Here is a 17,247-nt window from a genome sequence, read left to right as displayed (position 1 = left end):
AGAAAGGAACCTAGCCATTACACATTTACATATACATATGTCATAGGACAGCGGCCATAACATACTAAAAAACATGTAAGAGGGCATGCATAAGAATACTTTGCAAGTGCCTCGGTGGTATGGATACGTGCGTAATATACAGCTAATGTCATTATAATCTGTATTATTATTATTATTATTAGGAAGGGCGGCGTTATTATTATTAATATTTCCATTATTATTATTATCATCATCATCATCGTCATTAATTGCATATTCACCTTATTATTTCATTCAGATATGGACGGATGAGAACATGATATGGGATCCTTTGGATTTCGATGGCGTCGATTACGTGGCCGTTAAAAAGAACGATGTCTGGCTTCCCGACATCTGCCTCTATGAAAGGTAAGATGACGTCATTAACCACTGTTTAAATCTTACTTCAGGCCCATACAAGGAGTTCTGGGGGTTGGAGTAAGCCCTCCTACCCTCCAACCCCGTCCCCTCTACCACCATATCTATTCACAAATATTGTGGTATTTGAGTTGATGCGATGAAAAGATATACCTAGGTCAGCCATATTTAGCATGGCGGCCATCTTGAGAAAAAAAAATACAAAGAAGTAAGTTGTAAAACACTGCCTCCTCCTTTTTTTAAAAGACCGGACGAGAAACTCCTTATTTTGTTTTACAATTCGCAATAAAGGGAGCTTCACCCCTCCCTCATCATGTAATTACAGTGGGCCGTGCTCTCCCGTGAGAGAGATTATAATTATAATTACTACACGCTCATCAACCGAATTACCCTTGTTGCTATATCCCATTCTTTTACTTAGGCAATATACAGTGTGGGTAAAAAAAAAAAACTTAACATCTAGAAAATTGCTAATTATTTTAAAAATCATCTATGAACACTAAATTATTATACATCTTATGAAAGAGTGTTTTATCCCGAATAATTTAGTATCATTTGTTGTGTTGAATGTGATTACGCTTGGATGGACAGGAGGCAGTGTTTGCGAGAGTGCAAAAATCGACTTGCGCCAAAGTTACTTATGCGATGTTTGAATAAAACGATTGGAATTTAAGTATTAATTCGGTCTTTGCAGATCCAAATAACATCCCTAACAAAATTAATCATGCCACACATATCACATATCAAATTTCAAATATCAAAGAACATTTGTGCGTGTGTATGTGTGCGTGTGACTTTGCTTCAGCAAAAAGCATATGCAATGCATCTCATTTGATACATTCAATTCATTCTCTCACTTTCGCTTTACCTTCTGGTCTTTAATAATAACACAGAGTTCAGTGAACACGCGCGTCATTTCGGTTGCACCGTCAGTTGTCAATCTTTTTAAACATTAAAAAAACAAATAATAACTATGGCGGGGGAGGGGGAGGGGTTGGGGTGTCCGAACGAGCCTTAAAAGTGGGTTACTCAGGGCCGTCTTTACACATAATTGCTTGGCTTTACTTTGACACTCACAACAAGGCGCAATTTTTTGTCTGTGCTTCTTTTTTGGTCGTTAAATGGAACATCGACCGCCCCCTCCCACCACCCCCTTTAACACGGCCATGAACAAAAGACATTACCACCCGATCAACAAGGCTTAGCGTGCTAATTGAAATTTGAAAGGATTAAACATCACATTATTGCACAGGTCGATTTTTGCAATCTCGCAAACAATGCCTCCTGTGAACATCATTTGGGATAAAACACTCTTTCATAAGATGTATAATAATTAACTGTTCATAGATGATTTTTAAAATAATTAGCAATTTTCTAGGTGTAAACTTTTTTGACTTACACGGTATACCCCACGTGTTCATTAATTCAATATCGTCTAAGCGTCACGTTATTTCTTGAATGACAGCGATCGATCGTAGGAGCCGGATCCAGGGTTTAGCTTCTGTTTCATAGACGCAGGCTAGGTTACAGTTGAAAACACCCGTCAATCGGACGGAATGTGGCCGGTTCGCGTCTTATTAGGGACTTTAAGATTGAGTGGACGAGAACACGACGAACGCCGACTGATCATGCGTGTCAACGTACTCAGCTGCCCATGTTGACTACGATTAGAAATAAATTAGATTGCACTCGACGATATACATGCATGCAGGAAGTAACACTATGAACATGACGGACAAAAAAGAGGACAAAATATACAGTTCCTCATTCTACCCTTAACAATTGCTGTGGTAGACAAAAGAACATCCCTTCACTGCTATTATGTAAAATGTGTAGAACAGGTGAATATGCATGTCACACCTGTTTTACACATTTTTACATAATAGCAGGGAAAGGGTGTTCCTTTGTCTACCTGAGGAACTGTATATTTTATGCGCACGCGGCATACTAGTACATTGAGCATGTTTATGTAAGAGCTATATAAATATCAATATGTGTGTATGTACTAGATTTAGGAAAATCAAGGTTGACGCATTCCCCATCGCCGACTGAGACGACGTGACGCATGCGCAGTGCCTTAAAATGACGTCACACGTTGCAGTCAAAGCTGTCGACGTGCAAATCTAAAAGTCCCTATTATTTCGTACCACGGCGAGCCCAGATTTACCTCGCGAGGGAAACCTGCGCATGCACACTCGCGAAAGAAACCAGCGCATGCGCACATGGAATCCGGTAGGGTGCTCAATAGGCCGAATTGTGGACTATCGGACAGGCTATTAAATGGAGAAGAGTCACCACCTTCTCATAGTTAGAACCTACTACACTATTTGTATAAGAGTAGGGGAAACCCAGGTGTAATGGTCCACCTGTACATCCCAATCAGTAATACAGGTAGGAAAGACCCTAGGGTTGCAGTGATTTAGCTCTCTTTTCACCCTCTTAGGCACAGTTGACACCAAATACTCAATATTTCAAATTCAAAAACAAAAATGTTGATAAGAAAACAAAAAAATTAATTTTGTTTCCACGAGCCATTTGGCTACGAACATCGATATTTGGGTAGGGGAACGTTTCATTTGTGTACTTAACGTTTGCGACACTGCTTTGAAATAGGTACAGGCCGGTTGTGCCCCCATAAACTGTTGGTGTCATAGTGCCAATCTACTACGATTCTTACTCCGTCACAGTGTCGTCAAGGATTCCTTCAGCTACGCAGATACTTACATCATCGTGTCGAACGACGGGACCATGGTCTGGTACGTCCTGGCCATCGTATTGGCTTCCTGCCCCATCGATATTACCTACTTCCCCTACGATGTGCAGACCTGTTACCTGAACTTTGGCCCTTGGTCACTGGGAACAGATAAGGTAAGACCCTCCCCCCCCCCCCCCCCCCCCCCCCCCCCCCTCCGAGGTCGGAGGGACCGCAATCGTGTTCCAAAAAAATCCCGGTAATGCCCGCATCACACTGACCCGAGGTTGACATAAGATGGACAAATGATGAAAGAAATGTTCAAATTCGGCTCTGATCGTAAAGACATCGGGCCATATCGGGCCATTCGTGAGGGCATCTTAAGCCATCGTATGACCGCCATTGGATTTTTCAGGCTCCGGCAGCAACTTCGTGAGCGATGGCAAAATCTTTGGCGTGACAAAAAATTACCCGAAGACCTTGCAAAGGTTTATTTTCGTGTTGAATTCATGTGTCCATATTGCCCTTCCAATCGTCTCATCTTCGTCTGACTCTTCACTTAGTGTGATCATCGGTGCCATCGGGCATTTATCCCCTTACGAAGACAATACGAATGAAACAAAAAGCTGCCCGATTGTCTTTGGAAGGCAACACGACTACGTGAAGCCCTCGCAATACCATCGTGTACCCATCGTATTATAGTACGATGACATCGAGATGGGACCACGATGTCGGTGAAGACAGCCAAATTTAAGTAGCTCAAGAACTTCCCATGAAAAAGCCAACCTCAGAGCCACAGCTTTTTCAAGTTTAGACAGAAAATGAAACATAGACAACAAATGACAAAGCACAATATCCAGAAACTGTCTGTCAGGCACTGTATACTCAACTGAGATGTGAAATTAATATTGCAAATCAAGGCTACCGACTGCCGAGCTTAGACCAAAACTGCAATTGCAGACCGCTCATATTCAATTTGGAGTTATTGGAAAATTGAAAAACCTTATTTATTACTTTTATTCCTTCAACAATTTTGTTCCAGGTCCTTTTTCAAATTTCAACCGACGCCAATGTGACCTTATTTTTTAAAAATGGAGTCTGGATACTGGAAAATGCAATATCCAGAAATCATATCTTTGAATCGTGTTGCTACAATCTCTCTTGGTCCACAGTCCAGTTTATCCTGCAAATCCGCCGTCAATCGAGTAAGTATACATTCTATTATCATAATAAGGGCCAAATGCATTAATTAATTCATTCTTTCATTAATTGTTTGATTAGTTAATTCATGCATTTATTAACTCATTCATTCATATATATATTCATTCATCCATTCATTCATACTGTAACGAAACCGGTGACTCTGACAAATTTTGCCCAGCAGCTTACCTTGTCATGATGCCTCCTGCTTGCAGGTTTTTCAAGTCCATTACAAATTCACCGTAGATCCGTTCGACAGAGATATACTGCCCCGTTGACCTTGACACCACTCTGATATATTAGGGACTTTTAGATTTGCACGACGAGAACGTGGACTGCGACGGGTGGTATCCTTTTAAGGCAATGCGACGTCCTTTTAAGACACTGTCGGGCGCTGACAGTGCCTTAAAAGGATGCCACATGTGGCAGTCCACGTTCTCGTCGTTCAAATCTAAAAGTCCCTATTGCCATGTCCAGGGGTAGTTGTCCTAGGGGTTAGTTGTCTGGGGGTAGATGTCCGGGGTGTAGTTGTCATAGGGCGGTAGTCGTCCTAGAAGGTGGTTGCCCTAGGGGGTAGTTGTCCTAGGGGGTAGTTATCTTAGAGGATGGTTATCCTATGGGGATATCCGGGGGATGGCTTTTCAGGGGGTAGGTATCCGGATACACTCTCTCATACACATCGGTGGGGAATCTTGTAGATTAATGGGAAAGAATATAATAAATATCTCAGAATAAGTAAATTTATTTCATGGGGTGAGGTCACCTTTTTTTTACTTTTTTTTTTTTTACTAGCTTTGACCCAGAAATATTTGTATGTACAGAAAAAATGCAAACAAAAAGTAAGTAAAATAAAATGAATATTGAAAAAATGCTTTATTTGCATATTTAAACAGACTATATTTGCATATTCAAACAGAGTACATTTGCATATTTGAGTAGAGTGCAGTTGTGATTTAAACTGGTTACATTTTCATATATTCGTCGCGAATGCAGGTTTCTACACTCGTACTGTCGTTGTCCCATGTATTCTCCTGTCGGCGTTAATGGTGCTCGTCTGTTGGCTTCATCCAGCGTCTGGTGAGAAGGTGACCTTGGCGGTCAGTAACCTTCTGGCGTTGATCCTCTTCCAGCAGCTCGTGGCCGATAGACTGCCACCAAGCGGTGAGACAACGTCCATCATTGGTAAATATGCCTTTACTTAAGAGACGGCTGAGTAGTTTTCTAATTCTTTGTACGTCGGTTTTGAACAGAATCGTAGTATAGGCCCACACGACCTTTGAAAAGAATCGTTTATCAAATGCCCTCATAATTATACTAAATAGTCTATACCACAAATAACTGTTTTCCCATTAGCACATTTCTGTTTGCAGTGCATTAAAAAAAAAAGCAAGATTCGGTCTTTTTGTTTTACGCCCCAGGCCCCCTTTAGAAAAGTTACTAATTACGTGACACCCTCTTCTCACCCTCAGTGATTTTCTTCACCGTGATGATTGGGTTGAGTTCTGTTGAGGTGGTGTGCTCCATCATTGTCCTGCGACTCTACCATACCGGTGGAAGGCGGCCGATACCCAACTGGTTGAGACGCACGATGCTGCACCCGTTCATCATGCGTCTCTACACGAACGCAGAGTGTACCGCCATGCTGCGAGCCGAGGATAAGGATAACGAGTAAGTATAGCCCGATGCCACTGAAAGATCCTTGACAATTACTGTCCCACAGACAGCTTATCCCGGAAAACTACCCCTTGGACAAATCTATCTCCTATTAGAATCGCCTCTTATACGTCAATGTCGCCTAGTTTAGTAGTACTTATACTATCTAATATTTCATATTTTGTTGTTAAGGTTGTGTTTCGATCTTAAAAATGTCGATTGCCCTTGCGCTGTTGGACGGAGTCCGTAGTCGACATCGAGGCGAAGCCAGAAGGCCGAGGCGCTTGCGCCGAGGGCCTCTTAACAAGTGATCAGAATTATATATTCACGAGACCCGATTTCCTACTGAATTATGCATGTATACGTTAATTACGTAATCACCGCAGCGATTGCCCAGCAATTTAGCCAATGAAATCTCAATGATTTCTTCTTTCAGTTTTGGAATAGTCTATTATTTATTGGGTGAGTCATGTAAATCTCACGCTCATAATATATTTACACGCAAGTATATAATGAAATATTTGATAATTTAATCATTAAAGATATTGCATTTTTAACATAGACCATCACAGTGGCGTAATGAGCACAAACGTTTTTTTTTTTTTTTGGGGGGGGGGGGCTGAAAAAAAAATCCACAGCACCCCACTCAAACATGCAGGCCCCGCTAAACGTTTCGCAAAGTGGGGTCTAGGGTCAAAGCCCTGGCGGGGGTCAAGAGGCGGAGCCCCCGAAGCTCAAGGGGTATGGGCATCAGTGGCGGATCCAGAAATTTCTTACCGGGGGGGGGGGGGGGCACAAAATGGCATGGGGTGAAATATATATATAAAACGACGAAGCGATAGAACGAGGCTTTAGCGGCGAGGTCGCGGAGCGACCAAGCGGGGGTGGGTCTGGGAGGGGGTTTTGGCCCCCTCCCAGAGTAAGAAGCATTTGTAATTTTAGAACCAAATTAGACGCATTTTCAGGCACTTCCTAGCGTAATATGACGTAAAATTGCTTTCCCCTACCCCTTCCAAGAGTAGGGATCTTTTGCAATTTGAGAACCATATTTGGCACATTAATGTCCACCGGCACTTCCTGGAGAAAAAACGAGGCCTTCTGATTGGTTAAAGGTTAGAGAAAAGTGATCTGTGACGTCTTGAGACGTTGGATATGCTTTGATGCCGCACAATGCACAAAGACGATGGTCCGGTACTTTATCAGTAGTACTTGCAAAAAAATTCTCGAGTGTGTAAACGGTGTCGTTATCAGGGGCGTCGCTAGATCTTTGTCAGTGGTGGAGTGGGGAGGGTGTAGAGGCCACCGATTACCGACAAAACGAGCAACCAATTACCGACAAATATATTAGGGACCCCTCTGTAAACCAGCATTGTTATGCTAACAACGCTGAGTAGGGCCATCCCTCCGTCTTTCTTTTTTATAAGTTTGTCTTTATGATTGTATATATATATATATATATGTTGATGTATTTTTTAAATGACGGAAAATAAATACAATACAATCTTAATGCCAATGTCCAAATGTCTACAATTTTAACCCTATAAACCCGGGGCCAGGAACTAAGTTATTTTTCAGTCTCCCCATCCCGCGCGAAGCGCGGACACTCATATGGAAACGTTGTATCATCCGCTCAATCTGACTTGCGTGCATAGAACAAATACGCATTTTTCCATGAAAAGGGAAGTTTTCTAAAATGTGCGTTTCTTTCCGGCATTGGGGCGCCCGGGAGTCACTCGGGTAACATTTCATAAAGTATAATATAAAAAGACCATATGCAAATTTTCTGTACTTTTGTCGGAAAAAATAGATTTATCCAGCACAATGTCGTCTCTTTTTACGTTTGAGAAGAGCAAAAAGCAAGTTTCAATCATACTTTGGCCGTTCTCGCAAGCTCTCACTCGTTTCACTGTGGTCAAGCGACTTTAGGGCAAGCGGTTAATGAAAATACTAATCGTTAGCTTTCTTCCGGTATTAAACTTGTTTTTATTGATTGTATAATTTTGTCGGAATAAAGGAAACAAAAAGGCTTGACCAATAACTTATCAGCGTCTGAATTGACCTTTTGACCTTAAATTCCCTTATCAAAGCGCACATAAACAGGTTCTAATGACGTCATCTTCGCTCATTCGGTGTCTTTTATCATAAAATGATAACTTTCACAATGTTTATACATCTTTTTTTTAAACTATGAGTAAGATATAACATATTTTGTTTGATATCACTGAAGTTTTGGGTTTTATTTAATGAGTTTTAAAACAAGAGCCATTTTACTGTTTTAATTTACTGGATCGTACCATTAAAGTCACATGGTAGAAAGATGCATTTTCCAACCGCGCCAATATTAAATTATTATTATTATTTTAGTTAAGAAAGTTATATTTTTGTAATAGTAATACATGTATGTACAGCGCCATGAGCGTCAGAGCCTGGCGAATACCGGCGCTATATAAATATCCATATTATTATTATTATTATTATTATTATTATTATTATTATTATAATTAATTACGTTCCGACATTCTGTTAAATGGGTTCGTGTTGTTAGAATCCACTGCTTTCTGCTCAACCAAACGTCCACATGCGGAATCGTTTATCAACTAAATTATTCAAATTTGTGGATGCTTCCTTCCCAGGTATTTGTGTTGTTGAAGCATTTTATTCACCTGCTATCATTCTTTGTACTCCGATTGCCAGAACGCAAATTACATTTTGGTTTTATAGCTTCATTCAATAAGTAAGTCAATAAAAGAGTATGTTCTGCACAATAAAAACAATGTGTGTCCCTATTGTACAATGTAATGTATCGCCTCATTTTGTAATAGTTAATTTACCCATTCACATAATGGAACTACATGCCCGGTGAAGCCAGTGGTCCGTGACCCCTGAGCACTCAACACCGTGTGGGAGTCAGTTTGTGGTCAACTTCTTTTCTGAGACAAATCAAAGCAAACGTTTCCATATGTTGACACTTCATTAAATTATTGGAGAAAGAAGACGATCCGTTGTACCGTTCTCGACTCTTAATTCTTGTTTTGATCCAGTTCCCCCCCCCCCCCCCCCTCCCGCGCGAAGCGCAGCAGTTTTGACGTTTCAATAAATTATTACTCTTAATTCTTGTCTGAATTCATTTTCGCCCATCCCGCGCGAAGCGTGGAAGCTTTGACGATTCATTATATTATTACTCTTAATCCTTGTCTGAATTCATTTTCGCACATCCCGCGCGAAGCGCGGAAGCTTTCACGTTTCATTAGATTATTAGAGAAAGATTCCTTGTATCGTGTTCTTGTCTGAGCTTTGCCGTTTCATTTAATTATTAGAGAAAGAAGACGATTCGTTGTACCGTTTACTACTCTTAATCTTTTCTTAATTCAATTTTGACTTGTGTTACTGTTAAATGCTCTTCCTGGCCATTTCGGAATGTGTCAGTTTGCAACAGAAATGGAGAAACGCGCATTTTGTTGAAAATCATGTGATATCACAAACTTTTATACATCACTTGTATATGGAATTGAAAATAAGTCATGGTTCAATTTCATTTGGGGGGGGGGGGGGGGGCTGGCGCCCCCCCCCCCCCCCTCCCCTACCAGTACGCCAGTGGACCAACATATAATCACAAATGGGAAATAAAATTTTCCGTGCAGCAATAGATGCGTCTTTGCATCAGTGCTGAAAAGCTATCATTAATAGTCTACCTGTACCTGACCCTTTACTGCCCGGCAAAGCCCCGGGAGATCGGCGGCCTGGTTCTCGCGAAGCAGCAGTCTCACTCTCACGGAGGAAATCAGCACAGAGCGGTAGCGCATGAAAGATCACACTTTACCCATAGCCACTAGGAAGATTTACAAACACATCTTATCCTTTAAGTGCAGATTTTACCTTGTTGCATTTTATTTGATTATTTTTAAATCGGTCAATTTTCAACCTTCTGGCTGCATATTCGATGCTCTCCGAAATATCGTCATCATCCGTCGCGGAACAAAAGTGAACAGCCATTTTGAATGTTGTTGTTGTTGTTGTTGTTGTTGTTCTTGGGTTTCAAGGCTGACCAATCTAAAAAGATTATTTCTGCCTGACTGTCATGGTTTTTTTTAGTTGTTCATCACTTATGATTAGATGGCGCTGTTTCTTTCCCTCTTCAGTGGGTATCATGCACTGTGCAGCTTCCGTTTATTCGATGGTGCGGGCAATAATTTAGGTGTCGACCATGAACAGGGTGTGAGTATTTTATTAATAATAGGGGTTAACTGTGCAGTGCTAAACTATACTTTCCCTTCTCTTCCTCTCCAAGAGAGTTACTTATAACTCGTTAGCTATAATGATTGGTATCTACCTGTAGCTTTTATGAAAGCCAACAGAGTGTACAGATGATCTTTATTCCCCAGTAAATTCTTTAAACTCTTATCTTTAATTTACAACCGAGAAAACAACCTGTTCCTCTCTCGTACATATTTCTTACAAAACAATAAATAATGTTCGATTTTTCCAGTTCCATGACAAAAATCGCATAAACCATTTTCATGTTTATTAATACTGAATTTTTAAAAGCTTAATTTGCATTTTCCCACTTTCATTTGATGTAATAATCTGTCATCTTGTCTACAAAAACCAGAAAAGTTAATAAGTCTCGATGTTTATGAATGGATCTAAAATAAGAATTTACCTTTGTCTGTCTGTTGTTTCCCACTGATTTTGCCATAAATGCTGATAAAATTGACGCATGTGGTTAGTTAATTCAGTGGTACACCTATTCCGTGGTACAGTTAATTCTTTGTGTTCTTTTTGTGTTTGCATTTTTAGCCAAACTGTCGGCTCTTTCGTTTCCCAGTAGGTCACAATGCGCAGGTCATGCATATATGCACGAGTCAGTCATGAATATTTGATATTACGTCATAGTAGCTCTCTCTGATTGGATGATTTTCACCGAACCACAGTTGGGTCGGAATATTCGCCAAACAATGAAAAACATGAGACATTCAGATCACTTGTTAAAGGTACTATGTCCCATTTGCAGGCCAAGAAAATGTTAAATTCCAACGGCATTTGAAAGATAATAATAATTTGAACTTCCCTCAAAAGATGGGGGCTTGAAAATGTCTTTAAAGGTAAAGACCAGTTATGGTCATGCGATTGCATTGTGAAAGAAACGTTGTGGAATCGATCAGAAAAGGTTGATCATCTAGCATCTAGCATCTGCAAGGTTCTGGAATCATCAAAATGATAAGAAATTTGGCCCATTCTTCGTAAAGTTACAAGCACTATACACAGAAAGATGTATATGGGACTACCCTATATCTCTCACAGACCATGAGAGAAACAAATTTACCAAATATATGAATAAGTAGGCGGTTTCCCGGCGAATTTGTTATCATCATGTATTAGTCAAAACATATTCTTTCACATGATTGGTAATGAGAGCTTCCATTTCATTTTTTGAAATTGGGGCGTTTCCAATACTGGTCTTTACCTTTAAGTGGGAAAATAACGACTATTAGTTCCCGAATCAACTTAAGAGCTATAGAGCCAGTAAGGAATAGTCTGATTTTCAGACCATTGTACCGAATAGTCGTACGTTTCTGCTGCGCAAATAGTCAATCAGTCAATCAGTTTAATTTTGGCCATTACAAGAAGTGAGTTATTGATGTAGACAAATGCTCATGTACCCTTTACAGCTTATTTTATGTATTTTATTACCAAAGAAGAAAAAAGCCAGTGAGTCACTCAATAGTGTCTGACAGTGAAGTCTAGCAATTAAACAAGTTTCCTTGCATAATTTAAATATTAGGACACTGCTAACATTTAAATTGTACAGATAGGACATACATGACATATTTATAATTCCTGCAAAGTTCTACATAATTTTATGTTGGCTGCAAAAGGGAAAAAGTATCTTTAAGAGGCCCCGGCGCAAGCGCCTCGGCTTGTTTCGCCTCGATGTCGACTACGGACTACAAGAGCAACAGGGCTATCGACAAGAGGCTATATAGACGGAACCCAAGAGTGTTTATGAGTGGCGATGTTTTAATTCTAATTTATTTATTTATTCATTCATTTCATTATTAAAGGTAAAGACCAGTTTTGGGAAAGGCTCAATTTCATAAATATGAAATAGAAGCTGTTATTACCAATCATGTGAAAGAATATGTTTTGAATAATACGTGATGATAAAAATGTTGCCGGGAAACCGCCTACTAATTGATATATTTGCTAAATTAGTTTATCCTTTGGGATGTGAGAGATAAAACGCACGTGTTGCGCACGTTTGCCTAGTCCCATACATCTTTCTGTGTACGGTGCTTGTAACTTTACCAAGTCTGGGCCAAATTTCTTATCATTTTGATGATTCCAGAACCTTGCAGTACACACCATTACTTATATGCTAGATGATCAACCTTTTCTGATCGATTCCACAACGTTTCTTTCACAATGCAATCGCATGTCCATAACTGATCTTTATCTTTAACATTATTGGGGGCGGGGCTTCTTGCGGCGCTCCTTCGTACGAATCGCATGCGTTGGCCTACGGCCCGACCATGCATAACAGACATGACAAACACCTGTGTTCCTCTTGATTTTTAAACAGAGGAATTTTACTCATTCCAATGGGAATAAAACGAAATTTAACGGGTATTTATTTTCTAAACCGAAATATTTAGTGATCAAAGATTAAATTTGCATAGACAAGTTATTCAAAACTGAATGTGCGCAGATGGCGATTAATAGTAATACATGGCCAGTCGTACCAGAACCCCGACCAGAACATAATCTGTATAATTTTTTTTATTTCCTTTTTCAGACTCCTGACTATGAATTCAGTAAGTAATCCGACTCCACAAAACCACACCAACATTTCAACACAAAACCAAGAACACGGGATGCACGAGGAAACGGAAAATAATGGTGTCGTGCAAACTATGAGTCAGTCGCCTGAATTCGACACTGTGAGCATGCGCAATGACCTGGAATTGGTTAGCAGGACGTGGCAGGAAGTGGCCATCGTCTGCGACAAGGTTTTATTTATCCTTCTGCTACTGGTCACTTTAGTCACTTGGTTGTATGTACTTGTTAGCTTTCTGATGCAGAAATGATAACGGTAGGAGAAGATGAGGATTGCCTCTACCACTTAGAAGTCAGGGAGGGCAAATTTATATTTCCGCCTCTGCTGCTGGTCACTTTTTATGTGGCTCGGATGTAAATGTACTATATTATAGCTTTGTTTTATTTGTGATTTAATCACATCTTCAATACATTCCTTCGAACAGGTTGCATTCCAAAAAATTGGAAAAGGGCACGAGTTACTCCTCTGTTTAAAAACAAGAAATTACAAACCCATAGACTTCTATTAGTTCTCTCGCAAATAATAAAAATACTATAAAAAGCTTTACACTCTCAACTTTACAATTATTTTGCGGACAATGTTCTAGATCTATTGAGTCCCCGGCAATCTGGCTTTCGTATACTACATTCAACAAGTAGTGTTTTAATTGATGTTAATGAATATATTGTACGTAAGATCGAAGACAGTTTAGTGACTGGAGTAGTTTTCATAGATTTAAAAAGCGCCTTTGATTCGGTATCGCATAACTTACTTCTATCTAAATTATCGAGTTACGGCGTTAACGAAACAGAAGCAATTTGGTAATATCAAATTATTTACGCTGCCGTGTACAATGTGTTGAATTAATATTTATCAGATTTCAGACCTATATCAAAAGGTGTACACGGGGGAGTATGCTTTGGCCAATGTTATTTTCGACATTTTCGAGTGATGGATGTAATAACAAATTTGGTAATCAGTTCAAATTATGTGTTTATACAGACGATACTGCTATATTTTGTCGGGATAAAGCGGTTTCATTCATTCAGAAAGAGCTGGAGAGTTGAGTAGAGTTGCTGCTCCTGCTCTGCAACTCTACTCAACTCTCCAACTCAATCCAGTCTTCTACTCAAACCTCTCATTCTATCTACAACTTTCTGGTTTACAGTCCTTTTCAGGACTACTCACTTCCGAAAGATACTCTTCCTTCCAACCTCCACTTTCTCGCCTTTCTATTTCACTTCTATTTTCTATCCACTTTCCTTAGTCCTTCTAGGACTTTACACATGGTGTACCGTAAACCTCTCCCGAGATTGATAACAATCTTAAATATAAAGAAAATAAATTGCATCTTGATTGAGACTCGTCTAAAGGTGAAGAATAAAAGACTGCAAATGTGTGTAAATCATACAGACTCGAACAAGATGTTCAATTTAGGTACCTCAGGTTGATAATAGACTCTTGCCTACGTTGGAATTGTCATATTAAAGAAAAACTTGAGTTCTGGTAAAATAAAGAAGAAAATGAATTCTCACAAGATCAAACGAAACTTACACTGAATGTTCAAGATTACAAATAAATGTCATTTGCCAAACAATGTTGGTAGAAAATGTATACCGGCTGAGTAATGAGCATACTAAGATAAGGACATCAAGATTAGTAGCCCCGACACCATTTGTGTAGTCCCGTATACATCTTTCCATGTATACCGGCTGAGTAATGAGCATACTAAGATAAGGACATCAAGGTAAGTAGCCCCGACACCATTTGTGTAGTCCCGTATACATCTTTCTATGTACAGTGCATGTTACTTTACCAAGACTGGGCCAAATTGTTTATGATTTTGATGACTCCAGAACCTTGCAGTACACACCAATACATGCTACATGATCAACTTTGTTTCTGAACCATTCCACACCTTTCTTTAACAATGCAATCGCATGACCAGGACTCAACTTTATCCTTAATGTATTATATAATAAGTTGTCAAGAGCTATTAGTTTTAATAATAATAATAATAATAGCCTAATAGTCCACTCCAAATTTTATTAAACCGAAACGGAAATTATCAGACGCATTCGGTATATCTTGCCCAAGCAAGTCCTAGTAATGACTTATAATAATCTCTTTTTACCTCACATTGACTACTGTAATATAATATGGGAACACAGAGTGTAATGCAATATTACAAGAGTTCAACAATTACAAAACCGCTATGAGAGACTTATGCTACATGTATATTTTTGTACACCTCCTGTTACTATAAATTCCGAACTTTCTTAGCAATTAGTTCGTCAAATAATTAAGTACCAAATGTGTCTATATATATATATATATATATATGTATATAAATAAACAGGTGTGTGTGTATGTGTGTGTATATATCAGACGTGTACGTAGATGGGGGGGGGTTGGGGTTAACCCCCCCCCCCCTCAATTTTTTTGTTATATATTTTTTTTTATCGGAGGATAACCCCCCTCACTTTTATGTCAAATAAAGAAAAAAAAGGGGAAAAAAGATTATTATTTTTGGTGTGCTAAATGTTGAAAACACTTACCTTCCCCCCCCCCCCCACTGAACGAAAATCGGTCGACATTTTCCAAACTATGTGCTCTTACCCCCTAAATTTCGTTTATTATCTTTTTACAATTATATAAACTTAAACTATTGTATCAAACCATATCATGTTCATAAAAATGTATGGTGAAAAAAAGAAAAAAGATGCAGAAACCAATAAATCAATTCAAATCAAATCAAATGTTGTGTATGTATGTATGTATACTATTGAGAGAGAAAGAGAGGGAGAAAGAGAGGGAGAAAGAGAGAAAGAGAGGGGGTACTAAAGAAGTAGAAGGGAAATTATAATTATTAATCGGAGAGGCTGGGGGACTGGTTTTATGCGTGTAAAACGTATTTGGGATTGAAGAGCGATAGTAATATTATGATTGAACGAGTCATTTAAATGGTTCATAAGAAATATTAAACGGTGCCCGACAATTCTTGGTCTTAGGACAAATCCTCCAGGGAATATATTTTATCGAAAATGTAGTGTTACGGTTACCATAACAGGGGTAGATCCAGGATTTACGAAAAGGAGGGGAGTTGGGCGTAACCCAAAGAGCATAAGCGTGACTCCTTCGGGGTAGGGTCCAAGGTCCTGTCCTGTTACTGTATTTGGCTATGCTTAAGACCCTGTGTTGCAGGGCAGAGCCCTGTCGGGATCGGATGCTTTCGAGTTTTAGCAATTCAAAACTTTCAAGGAATCCGTCTTGAGCAATAGAAATTGTAGTTTATGCCTCAAAATTGTTATTGCATTATTTCCTTGAAATTCAGTGCTCTCTCTCTCTCTCTCTCTCTCTATCTCTTTCTCTCTATCTCTCTCACACACACCATTTCCTATGAACAATTTCATGTGGCAAATGGCTGTTTTGGATTCGGTGCAGGTGAACCACTTTTATCTGTTATCATAGTAATAGACATGTGGCTGTTGTCATTCATAACAATTTGTTTTGTGAACAGGACCCTTTTAATATGACAAAGCAATTATTAGACACAATCACATCCCCATTTCACCCGATGTGCTCGCCAATTGTATAAAGCATAAATGGAATAGCATTTTTGTTTATTAAATTGTAAATCATTAGATAGAGAGGATTTCGCTCTGGGGACTATTTTGTATATACACCGTTGGTCATATTAATGGTGGAATAATTATTTTTCCCCCAATTTATTGAATGATTTTGACAATGATTTATTCCTAATAGATCTAGATAATAGTATACATTCTAAGATTTTTTTGAATGGCAATTGGGGAGTGTTTGTTTTGCGTGACTGCTAAAGCATGTGTGTGCTACTATGCTAATCAACTAGGGGACCTACGTTCTTAAGTCATAACTGACAGTAATGGGGATAATGCCTCATAAAAGGGCACTAATATAGCACATCTACACGGCTTTGATCATGGGGGTTCACAGTAACGAGGCCATTGCTTAGCCAATGAATCATGACTGTACGCAGCGGGCGCTAGGGTACGTCGACGCCCCCACACACAAAATAAACAAAGAAAATACAATAAATTATCAATGATTCATTGCATTTCCCCCAATTCCCAACAGGAACAAATCCTCTGCAGGGCCATGCATTATGGTTCAAGGCATGCCCACATAGAGGTTTTCTTATGTTGGGGATTCGGGCAAAATGCAATGAATTATTGAAAATTTATTGCATTTTCTTTGATGCTTTGTTTTTGTGGGGGGCGTCGACGTACCTTAGCGCCCGCTGCGTACAGTCATGATTCATTCGATAAGCAATGGCCTCGTAACTGTGAGCCCCCAGGATAGAAACCGTGTCTATGTGCTATATTAGTGCCCTTGTATGAGGCATTAATCCCCATTACTGTCAGTTATGACTTAAGAACGTAGGTCCCCTAGTTGATTAGCATAATAGCACACACATGATTTAGCAGTCACGCAAAACAAACACTCCCCAATT

At 39.5% G+C, this 17,247-nt stretch overlaps 1 protein-coding gene across 1 annotated transcript in view; it reads left to right on the top strand.

Annotated features, from left to right (window-relative positions):
- Positions 1-13,792, top strand: part of LOC585863 (neuronal acetylcholine receptor subunit alpha-10-like) — a 34,412-nt gene extending 20,620 nt beyond the window's left edge. Inside the window, exons 4-9 of the mRNA XM_030994342.1 lie at positions 278-387; positions 3,084-3,264; positions 4,131-4,293; positions 5,282-5,470; positions 5,758-5,956; positions 12,735-13,792. Coding sequence (XP_030850202.1) covers positions 278-387; positions 3,084-3,264; positions 4,131-4,293; positions 5,282-5,470; positions 5,758-5,956; positions 12,735-13,026 — 1,134 coding nt within the window. The 3' untranslated portion in view covers positions 13,027-13,792. The remainder of the gene's footprint in view (positions 1-277; positions 388-3,083; positions 3,265-4,130; positions 4,294-5,281; positions 5,471-5,757; positions 5,957-12,734) is intronic.
- The last annotated feature ends 3,455 nt before the right edge of the window (positions 13,793-17,247 follow it).

Source organism: Strongylocentrotus purpuratus, unplaced genomic scaffold, assembly GCF_000002235.5.
Source record: "Strongylocentrotus purpuratus isolate Spur 01 unplaced genomic scaffold, Spur_5.0 spur5_scaffold_21, whole genome shotgun sequence".
NCBI classification, from domain to species: domain Eukaryota; kingdom Metazoa; phylum Echinodermata; class Echinoidea; order Camarodonta; family Strongylocentrotidae; genus Strongylocentrotus; species Strongylocentrotus purpuratus.
This window is presented reverse-complemented; position numbering and strand designations above follow the sequence as displayed.